At 35.1% G+C, this 13,291-nt stretch overlaps 1 protein-coding gene across 7 annotated transcripts in view; it reads left to right on the top strand.

Moving 5' to 3' along the window:
- The window catches only part of LOC142339202 (transient receptor potential cation channel subfamily M member-like 2), a 143,300-nt gene extending 138,052 nt beyond the window's left edge, over window positions 1-5,248 (top strand). For all 7 annotated transcript variants that reach the window (XM_075389029.1, XM_075389026.1, XM_075389024.1 and 4 more), the window contains 2 exons: window positions 1,497-1,607; window positions 4,347-5,248. In XM_075389029.1, coding sequence (XP_075245144.1) covers window positions 1,497-1,607; window positions 4,347-4,517 — 282 coding nt within the window. In that variant the 3' untranslated portion in view covers window positions 4,518-5,248. The remainder of the gene's footprint in view (window positions 1-1,496; window positions 1,608-4,346) is intronic.
- Window positions 5,249-13,291: the final 8,043 nt, after the last annotated feature.

Genomic DNA, 13,291 nt, shown 5'->3' with positions numbered 1-13,291 from the left:
CTCTTATGACGTCGCCAGTGCTAGTCTCAGAATAACGGCTTCTGGTAGTTTGTTCGTTTATGTTAGATTCTTAGCAAGTCCCAGAGGCCGCGGGATATTCAAACGAGCTTATGACATTTATAAACTAGCGAGATAGTTTGCTTGCCATACTTGTTTGCTCTGTAATTGTTTGAGCAAATAGATTTAATTTGCCCAGTTTTGACTTTTTGGCTATTTTTTCGGGCTCATTTTGTCATCTTAAATAGTTTTTTTTTGTTTATTTGCGACAGATCATCAACTTTACCCGACAAGAGGTTTGTTTCAAATGGAAGTCGTCAATATTCCTCACTTTAAGTTCACATAATAAATTTCTTGCCCCGAATATATGTTTTTATACAATTGTCACAACTCCGAGTGTTTTTGTTTATAACGTAGAGCCACATAAAATTGTTTTAACGCTTTCATTATCCAATGATCAGAGGTGTCGCAATTAAAGTATTGGTAGAATCTAGCAGCCTGTTGTAATAGTTATTAGAGGCTATAGCAGAGTCCATAAAATTGACCATTTCGAGCAAATTTGCAAAATCTTATTTATATTAATACATGGGCTCTTCATTACCCTTGACACCCTTAATTTCCGCTGGATTCACGAAGTAAAATTTATGGTACCTGCTGCAGCTTGTAGTGGTAATAAATAAGATCTGGAAAAACTATTTGCATTGTTTAGACCGGAAAATGTATTATCATTGTTGTACTCAGTTTTTTATTTTTATAACCTTGCGAACGCTGTGAATTAAACAGAACGTGCAATTTTAATCTGACTATTCAGTATCAGTTATGATCGTATGAATATAGCCTGCATTTTTCCTGAGAGAGCATTAGTTTGTCTGGGACAGTTTCCGGGCACGATTCTGTAGATGGGCAGCAAGTGTTTTTTTAGAAATCAATATGAATCCTTCTGGTGATCAAATTCACAATCCCGATGAGTATTTTTATCCTTCATCGATCCTAATATAATTTCCTGACACGATTCCTTTGTAAACATCAACATTTGTATCTTATCCCGTTGAAAAGTAAACTGTGATTCCTTAGTATATAATTTACAATACATATCCCAGAAAGGGAGTATTTCTAGGTTCATACAGCTCTCATAAATTGAATAAAACATACTAATACTACAATTTTGACCATTTATTGTTCAACAATACGATTATCGACAGCTCACATGCAAAGAAATTTTGACTATTCATTGCCGTACCTCATATTGTCAAACTTCAGTAATTATATTTTGAAATGAAATACAGTCTTTAAAAAGTGGGAATGAAACAAATCATCGTAAAGCGTACTGTGATACATCAGTCTGCAAAACCTGTTTAGTCGAAGGGAAAATACCAAAAGAGACCGATTTGTCCAATCAGTTTATAATAAGAATTTTTGTTTTGAGATATCTACTTCTCAATATTCGTGTACATGTGTTTCCATTACCTTACGTGACTTAATCTGTTGTGTGTGTTTAGATCTACAGAGGGTATGTGGATGACCCGAGGAACACTGACAATGCGTGGATGGAGACTGTGGCTGTCAACTTCCACGACTCAGAGGGAAGACTCAAAGACAGCCAGCTACAGGTCATTAAATTAATTAACTAATATTAACTAACTTGTGCTGAGATAATATCAGTTGATTGACTTCTAAGCGAAGCAGATTGTCAGCGCCCAATTAAAACTGCGAAAACCTGGGAAACCGTACTTTGCTATTACACTATGAAATTCTGCCACGTTGTTCGCACCACTGGTTATATAAGAATAGTGCCGGAAAAAATATTCGGCTACACAATGGCGTAAGTTATGGATTTGTTGTAGTTGAAATGAGAGTTTGATTAAAAACGATACCATGTGGCTGTTATTGCCAGTGAAAAGTTATCAAAAACTGAGGCAAATCCGATTGGTTGAATAGTCTTAATAGGACATTAACTAACGTTTGAGAATGTTTTGATTGACGCTTTTTTGTAATTAATAGCTGCAAAGCAATAACTAGGACTATTACAGGCCTTCTCTTGGTTTTTATGACTCGAAATTGTGTGAAAATGTTTGGATACTTACTGATTGAACAGAAGAGGTATCACAAGGTCTCTCAGACAATTGTTCGAACACCACAACTTTTGGAGTATTTTGCAAAGAATTTTTTTCAGATTTTGTTCTTCGTTTTAATCTTTCCTTTCTTCTAGTTTTTCGTAGTTTTTATTATTGTTTATTCCATTATTTGGCTTGATTGAAGAAAAAAATTGGACGATGTTTTGAGAATAGTTTTCTTGGAATTGCAACTTGTGTAGAATTTTCATTAAAATGATAACATGGTTTCAGGTTTTGCTCAATTTGTTCACCTTATTTATTTTCCGCGCTTTTTTAACTAAAAAGTGAAGTGAAGTGAAGAAAATAAATTAATTATGTGAGTTGAGGCCTGGGTCTATGTTTATTAATTGCTCTCAAACGAAGTTTGTAGCAATTATATGTGGTCTTTTTAATGCAATTTTTTGCCTGAACGATTTTTCGTCTGACCCATTTGACTTTTCGTCTTCAAAAACGGGATAAACGGGTAGTGCTCGCAGGGCATTAAGTTCTCTTAGAGCCTTAAGACCTACTGTACTCTAAGAATACGTATCACTAAAACTGTTTTTGACTAGACATTTTTATGGCGTGAAGGGCAGTTCTTAATCTTAAATGTTTGACCCCATCAGTCATCCCCCACCCCCCTCACCGCCTTCGCCCCCCCCCCCCTCAACACTCCCGTGGTCCACCCCACCCACACACACCGGTCACGCCCTAATACTATCATCCCTAAGCCCCAGCGGGCTACTATCGAAGCCAACCAACCGCTCCCCATTCGTTAGAGAGCAATTCGCCTGACGTTATTGGGTTATTTTTGGATGGGTTGGATATTAGGCGGAAACTCGATAACGCAAACAAATTTTTTGTAGCCATCAGGAGAAAATTTTGAACTAAAGTTTTGTGATCATCGGGCGAATGCCAATTAAAGCACTCAAGGACTGTATTTCAAAATCCACTTGAGGCTATAAAGTACTCAAGTGTGCCAACAACTGTCCTCACATGAAAATGAGTAAATAATGCACATTTAAAATGTATAATTACCCCCAATTACGTTTGCACCCCACCGGTAACTTCTCGGTGAAAGTTTTTGGCAAAAATACGGACGAAAGAGTAGAAAACTTAATAAAAATTTTCATTTCTTTGTTCTAAATGTTATAGAGTTCTGGGACGTACAAATTTGGGGAAAATTGTTGCTATAAATGCTGGACGGACAAAAAGTGAAGGGCTTTAAATGCTGAATGCTAAAGCAATTGTGACCGTTTTTGTAAGCTATTACTATGAAAAAAAAACATTTGTTAGGGACACTTGAGTACTCTGCAGCCTCACGTGGATTCCGAAGTACCGCGTATAAGTGTCGATATCCACAAAACTTTAGTTCAAAATTTTCGCCTAATGGCTACAAAAAATGTCTAATCGAAGTTTCGCCTTATATTTTATCCCCTGATATCACTATTATGACAATTGTAAACAGGCAACCACGATGTACAGGTTACTTGATTTGGAATAAAGTTACAAAGAAAATCTGGCATCCGCGCGATATCATATAGACAAATAACTTAAGTTATAGTTTTGTGCATAGGTTTAGTGAAGATTTTCAGGAGTTTGGATGCTGGCAGTAATTTCCAAGTTTAAGCTTCTCAAAATCAGCAGAATGACGTTCTCTCTTGTCGTATTTTTCATAGTCTTTATCGAGTTCATTTTCAACATTTTCTGCCCCTTTCGGTATTTAAAGTGGTGAATCATTTTCTAGCATCTGAGGCGATTGTCAATTTATTGATATCTTGTGTGATCAATTTTAGTGATACAGTTAATGAAAGTCCTCTCTGAAAGCAAAGCTTATTTTCTTGAGACAATTAATTTTGCTACGAGCTCAAAAATGTGGTCAGTTTTAGCCATAAGATGGATCATTCAATTGAATCGTCTTTTTTTAACTAAGGGTATTGTCGAAAGTAAAAGATGGTTGGGAAACCTTGCTGCTGCGTTTTTGAATAGTCTGATATAAATAATCTTTTTCCACAGTAGAAAAACTAACAATCGTTTCCACTGTCGAAATTAATCGCTATAACTGTGGTGTGAAATACTATTTATTAAAAGAAATGAGCACAGTTGACTTAATTAGAAATATAAAATTAAGCGAATATTCTTTGTTTCGCAGATTTAAACGGTGTTTCTCCTCTGTAAAGCAGAAAACAATAGCGAAGATAGCTTAATGCTAAACGTACAAAGAGCAAAGCTTAACTTGCTGAACTATGTTGTTAGGGTGGGGACGATGCGAAGAGTGCCTTCTGGCAAGAGATATCATCTTCTCTCAATTTGTACGCCAGCCATCACGACTTCATTCGCAAGACTGCCGAACTGCACTCGGCACACTGGTCCTCCTCTGATTCCTCCACAAACTCGAACACCATCACTCGTAATGCACAGCTTTAGATGGAATTATGCCACAGAAAAATCACAAATATTGTTCACAAAATGTGGGACTGCCTTGCAACTCTTCGTCATGTCAGTTTTCTTTATTACGTCCACAAATACTAAAATCACCTTCACTTAATGCGCAGCTTTAGCTCGAAAAAAATTGACCTTCTATTGGAGCTTCTTTGCGAGTGGTTGTCTTTAATTCTACTTCGTGTTTCATCTACTGGAGATTGCGTGGACATCGTATCCAACGAAAAAGAAATCACGAAGTGTTTATCAGATCAATAATATCTTTCAACAATTCACGTCTATTCTTTTCTGGAAATTTCTCAAAAACTATTGAATAGTTCTCTAATGCGATACGAACATGTGAATAGATGATCATCGACTTCTCAGCTTGAAGTGGACCGTACGATTTCCAAATTAACATATTACTTTCATCTGGCGAAAGCTGCGTACTACTTAAGTTATTTAGAAACAGACTTGTCTTAAATGAGACTGATAAATAATCAAATACTGCTACTTAATGAATAAATTGGCCTTCAAGTAGTTTACTTATCTTCACTTTTATGATGTTTACGTCCCGTTTCTATAAAACTAATTAGTGATTGAAATATTGATAAAAATCTGTAAATTAAAAAAAGTTGTGACTGCTTGCAGCAGATCTTTCCTAATTCCTCGTTTTTCCTATTTTGCATGTACCCTGAATAAAAATTTGAAAAGTGAATTAAAATGCCCAATTGTTATTTTTAATTCATGTGAAGATCATACAGACTCGGTAAGATTTATCTATATAAGAAGGTTTGAGAAGATCTATCGATATAATTATGAACTTTCCTAATTGCATTGACGATGAAGGTGAGTAGTTGACAGATAGGTTTGTAAAGTAAAATGGATTGTTTTCCGCATTAAATTGAAAAATGAATGCCGTGAACTTTGGATAATCGTGCAGGTCAAGAATTTTTATTGTTCGGTTGTGAAATTAAAAGCCGCAAAGCGATAGCTAGGACTATTACTGGCCTTCTCTTGGTTTTTTACGACTCGAAATTGTGTCGTTATTGCTTGGATACTTACGGATTGAACAGAAGAGGTAGCACCAGGTCTCTGAGACAATTGTTGAAACACCACAACTTTAAGAGAATTTGCGTAGAATTTTTTAACCAGATTTTGTTCTGTTTTATTCTGTCCTTTCTAAGTTTTCTCGTTTTTTTATTTTTTGTTCATTATTTGATCAGGTTCTTGATTGGAGGAAACAATAGACGGTGGCTTGAGAAAACAATGGTCTTGGAGTTGTTACTTGAGTAGAATTTTCTTTAAAATTGTAACATTGTTTCAGATTTTGCGCAATTTGTTCAAAGTGTTCGTTTTCCCCGCTTTCTTTAACTGGCAAGTCAAGTGAAGTAAATTAAATTTTTATGTGAGTTGGGGCGGGGCCTATGCTTATTAATGGCCCGGAAATGAAGTTTTAGGCAATTATATTAGTCCTGTGGTCTTTTTTAATGCGATTTTTCGCTTGAACCATTTTTCGTCTAACCCATTTGACTTTCGTCCTCAAAACCGGGATAAAAAGGTAGCGCAAGAAGGAAATTAAGTTCTCTTTGAGCCCTAAGCCTTACTATGCTTTAAGAATGCGATTCACCAAAACTGTTTTGAGACAATATATTGCTGTGAAGGGCGGTTTTTAATCTTAAAAGTCACCCTGTGCCATCAGCCTCCCATTACCTTCCACCTCTTAACACTCTCATTGTCTATCCTCCTCCACCTGTCGTTATGTCATATTGTCAAATAAATTAAGGGATAGTTTTGTTCATCCGTTTAATTAAAATTTTCAGGCGTTTGAATGCTGGCAGTAATTTTTTAAGTCTAAGCTTCTCAAAATTAGCAAAATGGTGTTTTCTCTCTTTTCGTATTTTTCATTATCATTATCGAATTCATTTTCAACTTTTTCTGTCACTTCTGTTTTTTTAAAGTGGCGAATCATTTTCTAGCGTCTCTGCAATCGTTTAATATTTTTGGAGCTGAAGCGATTGTTGGAAATTTAATTTCTCGCATGATCGTTTTTAGTAATACCTTTACCACAACATTGTATTCTAATTAGTCGAAAATTGTTGATGAAAGTCGCTGAAAGAAAAGCATTTTTACTTCAGACAATTAATTTTGGTATGAGCAGGAAAATGTTGTGCACATTTTTAACCATAACAATTCAATTGAATTGTTTTTTTCTTTAAAAAAAACTAAGGGTAGCGTCAAAAGATGGTTGGGAAACCTTCTTGTCTTGTTTTGGAATAGAAGGATATAGAAAATCTTTTTCAACTTTAAAAAAAACAATAATTTCGACTGTCAAAAATAATAGCTTGAACAGTGGTGTGAAATACTATTTGTTTGAAGAAACAAACATAGTTGACTAAATCGGAAATGTAGAAAATTGAGCTAATTTGCTTTGTTTCGCAAATTTAGAGGGTGTTTCTTTTTTGTAGAGCAGAAAACATTAGGGAAGATAGCTTAATATCAAACGTACGAAGACACTGCTTTTGCTTGTTCAATTATGTTGTTAGGGTGGGGACGATGCGAAGAGTGCCTTCTGCCAAGAGTAATCGTCTTCTCTCATTTTGTAGTTTTCTCTCAATCTCATCTGGCAAACGCTACCTACTCAATAAGCTATTCAGAAACAAACTTGTCCGAAACAGACAGATAAATGATCTAACACTAGTACTGTTTGCTAATCTTTAGTTTTATGATGTTCACTTCCCATTTTTATAAAAACAACTTATTGATTTAACTATTGGTTTAAAAAATTAAAATTTGAGACTGCTTGCAACAGATCTAATTCCTCGTTTTTCCTATTTCGCCTGTACCCTGAATAAAAATTTGGAAAAAGAATTAAATTGAACAATTGTTATTTTTAAATCCACGTGAAGACAGCCATACAGATTCGGGAAGATTTTATATACACTTAACTTTTCATACAAACTGTAGGTTGGTGAGTATTTGTTTTCCACTTGGTTTTGATGACTCGAAGTAAAGAAATAACGTCCAGTAGATCGAAGGTAGAGCTATAGCAAATTTGTTAATGGATCAAATTTTGGCTTCCTGTTTTGGATTACTGACATCTTTTTTAGCCGAAGTCAAACCCTCAGCTGCCAATTATTGCGCTCCTATTTATTTTAGAATCCCAAGAAAATGGAATGTAGTCGGTTTTTTTAAGCTTTTTTTACTCTGTCTTGCCAATGAGAGATCGAACTGAGCGACCAACTTTTTTCAAGCTTTTATAGTGAAGGTCACAAGAAAACGACTAGTTTTGAAGCGTGAACTTTCTAATTGCTCTCAAACAAAATTGTAGGAATTACATTAGTCCTGTGGGTATTTTTAGGCGAATTATCGATTAACAATTTTGGACTGATGGTTATTTGAACATTTCTTTTAGACCCTTTCGGATTACTACACTCTAAGTATGCGATTCACCGGAACTGTTTGAGACGTAAATCATGCGATGAAGGGCAGTTCTTAGAGTTTGAACCTCCTCCCACTAACCTTTGCCCACTCACCTACCGTTCCAGTACCTCCACCTCATTCCACTTGTCATTCTGCACACTTGCCTTGCCCTCACTCAACCACCTATCCCCGCGTGCTCATCCCACCCTCTCTCAATTAATGTGAGTTGACCTCTCTAAGCTGCAGCTACCGACTGAAGAAAGCAACCACTCTTCAGCTGTTTGAGAGCAACTTGTCCGGGAACATTGTTTATTTGTTTTCTTATGTTGCTTAGTTGCATTTTCGAGTCCCTCAATGCGCAGCTAATTGTTCTTTGATTTCAAAACAACAGTAGTTCCTTTTTGTGTGTCGCCTGTAGTTGTTGTCGTTTTTCTTGTGTTAGCACTTAGTTGCCGTAATGACACGTCTCATTGATTTTCTGATGAGGTGCAGTTGAAACTAATTAGCGTTTGCACTTGCTTGCTGAATATTTTTATGACTTTGACACCATACTGAAGCATTGCATTTTTTAAAATAAAATATTACATTTGTTTTCATATTTAATAATTTTTATTGTTCTTAATTGTTTTAATGTAGTAGTCACTTAGTTTCAGTTACGATCTATCGAATAGATTATATCAGAATTTAAATGGACCCATTTATTGTCATTTAATAGCTGATCTTTTTGTAAATTTTATGTTTTTTTATTCCACAAGAGTTGATTTTTAGTTTTTCTCGCATGTGTTGTTCTTTTTGAGGTCGCCTATATTCTCATATTTGCAAGTTGTTTTTGGGGTTTAATCAGAAAAAGATTATTCTGATTATTGAGCTCAATAAAAATCACTTTTTCTATTTTGTCACTGAGTTGAATTATTTTTTTTTATTTTGACCTTACTTGTTGTTTTTGATGGTCGTTTCTCCTGTTTACCGTTGCTTGATCTCAATAACAACAGATTTTCTCAGACTTCAAGTGCAATAAATTCGGATTCATTCAATGTTTGTGCAGTTAATAAGTTTCACGTTTAAACCCCATTGTTGATTTTTGTTTAATACTTCCTTCGTTTTTAATTTTGTTGTGACTCTGTCTCTTAGTGTAATTTTTAAGGAATATATGTGCATTTTAACGATAATTAGTGCTTGTTGTGATTGAAACTTTCAACATATAGTCACGTGTTTCAAAGACTTCCATGTCGAAAACTTGTGAAATTATTTTAAATATTGTTTTTACTGCTCTGATGTTTTTTGTGGCGTTGGTGTGAAGTGCACTGTTGACACTCAGACGCTAATTTAAGGGAAAATGTTGAGAGTCAATTCTTGAACTTTTTCATTTTTTAGATTGCAATGCTTCTTTTAACTTGCCATTTTTTTACTCAAACAAACCAAAATTTTCTCTTTTCCTTACATCACAGCTTGAACAACTTTTCGCTTTGAAATTTTTTTTACTTTTCTAGATCAATTTCAATATTCTCTATTTCTGTTCAAACTGTTATTCAACAGCAATAGTTCAATCAAGCAATCTAAAGCAATCAGTAATCTGAGTAGTTTGTGCAATTTTGAATCCCGCCGATGCTTTTCTCTAGTAATATTTGGTGAAGCACCTGCCATCATTTGTGTCTCCAATCAAAACGACTCTCCAACTAACTTGCATCCTTTTTCATGACCCCCCATACTTTGTTGTTACAAAGCACCTTGCTAAAAGTCATATGCCCACTTAGCTCACCCAGCTGGGGGATTTGATTTTTATCATTTTTATTGAGTTATGTTACCAGGATTACAACTTGCCCAAAATAGAATGAGGATTTTCAATCTGATTTTTTAAAAGTTGTGCCGAAATTATGTGCAATTTTTGGAAAACTAACTGAAGACGTTTTCGCAAGGAAGCTTAAGCTCGACTTCAAAATGGAGATGAGTCATCATGGCTGATTAACCAAAAAAGATTTGCAGGCTCTCTAATTCAAGTTCAATTGATGCCATCAGTTTGAAGGTATATTTCCGAGTTTTTTAATAGATGCTCACCGAAAAAGACGTAATCTGCAGCCTGCCTTATATCGCCCCATTTTAACTTGATTCATACAGAATCTTCAGTTTTTCTATCCAATGATTTGCTCTTTGTATGCCACAAAAAATAGTTTTGTAGGAACAAGGAATTATGAAATGGTATTGGCAATTATAAGGCATCAATTTTGCATAAATTTTCCTGATGGCCCAAGCTTTTCAATAGTATCAACATAGCTTCTTGTTGCTTTGGATTATTTCAGAATTTTTATGCGACTGATTTTTTCTGACGAGCAGTTCAAGGTCAATGAAAGATTTTCAGAAAACTGGTAGCAAACTTCTCAAAAGTTCAAAATTTTCAATGTCGAACTAGTAGTTCAGCAAAAGTAACTCAATAGTTGCTCTCAAACGATGTTTGAGAGCACTAGTTATCGTAAACGTGTGCGTCCTGTTTTAGTCCTGCGGTCTTTTTTGTGCAATTTTGCGATAGACCGGTTTTTGGTCTGACCCATTTGACTTTTCGTCCTCAAAAGCAAAATAAACAGGCAACGGAGTTTGGAGTAGACAACTTGTTGTTTGGAGTAGAGAACTTCTCGGTGTGAAGGGAGGTTCTTAATCTTGAAAGTTTGACCCATCCTCCTCGGTCACCCTCTTCCACCTGGCGACTTGGACTCCCTCTCGTCCAGCTCTCCCAAACCAACCCCCATCGCTTGACCTGGTTATGTTTTTTTTGTTAAGAGAAATGGGATAATCCGGTCAATTCCGAGGGCCTTAATTCCATCAGTTGTTATCTTAGAGCTTTACTCAGCACTAAGTGAAGGGTTCGACAAAATTGTTGATCTTCATGCTTAAGCAAACTACAATCAAAGTCAACCTCTCTTCTATCGTTCTAGGGCAATTTGTCCGTCCGATGTGAAAATGTATTAGTAAACTGCGTACCCTAAAGATGGACAAATGGTTGAACAACTTTGTCAAGCGTATAAACGACTCTTCCATTTTGCTTGCTAGATTCACTAAGAATATTTTTTCGTCTCTCAATTTTAAGATAAAATTTTTGGGCCCTCATTCATGCTGCTTGCAAAGTAATACTTGTACAGTGTTTTCATTTCCTGGTGCTTTAGATGGTGGGTAAAGATGAAATATTAATTGCAAGTTATCTTAATTAACTCAAAAATATTCTTTCTTGCAATTTTTGAATCAGTTGGTTTCAGCTTCAAAATTTCAACTTCATGTAGCTAGCAGACTATCTAAATTATTGAACAAAAATGAATCATCCTTATATTGCCATTTTTAACAAAAAAAGAGAAAGAAAGAGATATGGAGGAGAGAGGAAGATAGAGAGAGAGAGAGAAAAAAATAGAAGAGAAGAGAATATAAGAGAATAGAAGAGAGAGAGAAAGAGAGAGAGAGAGAGAGAGAGAGAGAGAGAGAAAGAGAGAGAGAGAGAGAGAGAGAGAGAAGATAATGATCAAACATTTGTTTTACTAGAATTTTTTTGATGAACTTGTGCTTATTGTGGCCAACAGATGTTTTGCTTGGTTTTTCACCAGTCTTACAAAATTTGCCTGGTTGATATACAAGCAGAGCTAAAATTTAATTGGAGAAGTTTTTGTTTGGCCATATAGTAAAATTTTGTCCCGTGTATTTTTTTAAAAAAAATTGGAATGATTGCGGAATATTGGAATGTTTTATTTTGATTTGATCCTTTTTTACTAAAACCACCAATTCTAAAACGTAAAGCAAAAGCCCAAAAGTTTTTGCAATGAAAATGAAACTCAACAAAAATGCTTAAGTTTTCAAATGTACTAACTAATGTACCTCCCGTACTTTCCCATTTCAACAAATTGTGTTCGATGTGATATTTGAAATATCACGAGGCTTTTTTGGGAGCTCTTACAACATTACTGTTTTTTCTTAAGGGTCAGAAATTTTTTCTAGAACCTAACTTGAACAAATATATAGATAAAATGTTTTTAGTGTTATCCTAGGTTTTTGACTATTCCTAACCTTTCATGCATGCTGAAAAGGAAACTGGAGTTTATTTCACCTGGCATGTTGACGGGAACACTACTTTGAGTTGTTTTTATAACATTTATACACACCGATTATTGCTCTTGCGGTCTTGGCTGAAAAAATTTGCCCAGTCTTTGCTCAAATTTATACGATAGTTTAAAAAATATCAAAGAATTTCACACTGAACATTAATAGTGCACAGCAAGCTTACCGTTCATCTTTTCAGCTTTTTTTTAGACCAAAGGTAAGATTTTACTGCAACATTTTTAGATCAAAAAAGGCTTCGTCGTAGAAATTATTAATGGACTGTAGTAGATTATCACAGTCTTTTTTCTACCGTTGTTATCACAACGTCAGCTCTGTGAATTTGACTCGGGATTATAAATAAATTTTCATCCTTTTTTGATAATTGGCGCAGAATCAAAAAGCTCCTGAAATTGCAGATGTCTTTGGTCAAACCATGAAGATATAGAAAGAGAGATTGCTCCGCTTCATTCCAAAAAAGGGATTTAAAAATAAGGTTAATTTCAAAATTTGTACTAAGTCAAAGTTAACTGGGGCAAAAATCAATTAAACATATCCATAATGAATTGTGCTAATATATAGAAATTTTAGTGAATAAATTGTAATCACACATTGTTCCTTAGAAAGATGATTTTATCCCTCTGTCTTATTTTGAACTTATTTGTGTATATTTACGCCAATAAAGTAAAGCCCAACAACTTCAATGACCAGGCCGTTGGCCATCGTATGGAATTCTTATTTGTCATTTTATCGTCCATGGAAAAGTCGGCGGACAGTTACATTTTGGAATCTCTCGACCAATGGAACGACTCTTTATTAAGTCTCTCCAAACAGGACCTTGAAAACAGTCTGCCTGCTTATCTGAAATTACGCGCCCATATTTTGGGCGGATACCGGAAGGATAAAGAAATGATCAAGGAAGCATATTCCATCATGTCCAAGTTTCGACAATATATTCCTAGGATTAAACGATCTGATCTAATTCATGCGTTCCAATCGAGAATTGAAGAATGGCAGAATAAATTTATGGTTGAAGTGAACAGAACTATCGATTTATTTAAAGAGTTTTCGCATGAGAAATTTTCGAAAACTCTGAACAAATATAGAGAAGCTAATGAACTTTTTAACGAATCATTTGTCGTCAACTTTAATTATGAACGAACAGCGCCCAGGTCAGAACATTATGAATAATTGCGACTGCTGGTGGAAAAATTGTTATAATTCAGTTTCTAATGCTTTCAATTGGGGTTTAGGTTTATTTTAAACTGGGAAAGGGTATTAAGAGT

The sequence above is a fragment of the Convolutriloba macropyga genome, chromosome 5 (genome assembly GCF_964194025.1).
Source record: "Convolutriloba macropyga chromosome 5, txConMacr16.3, whole genome shotgun sequence".
NCBI lineage: Eukaryota > Metazoa > Xenacoelomorpha > Acoela > Convolutidae > Convolutriloba > Convolutriloba macropyga.
The sequence above is the reverse complement of the archived record's forward strand: the minus strand, read 5'-3'. Positions and strand labels throughout refer to the sequence as shown.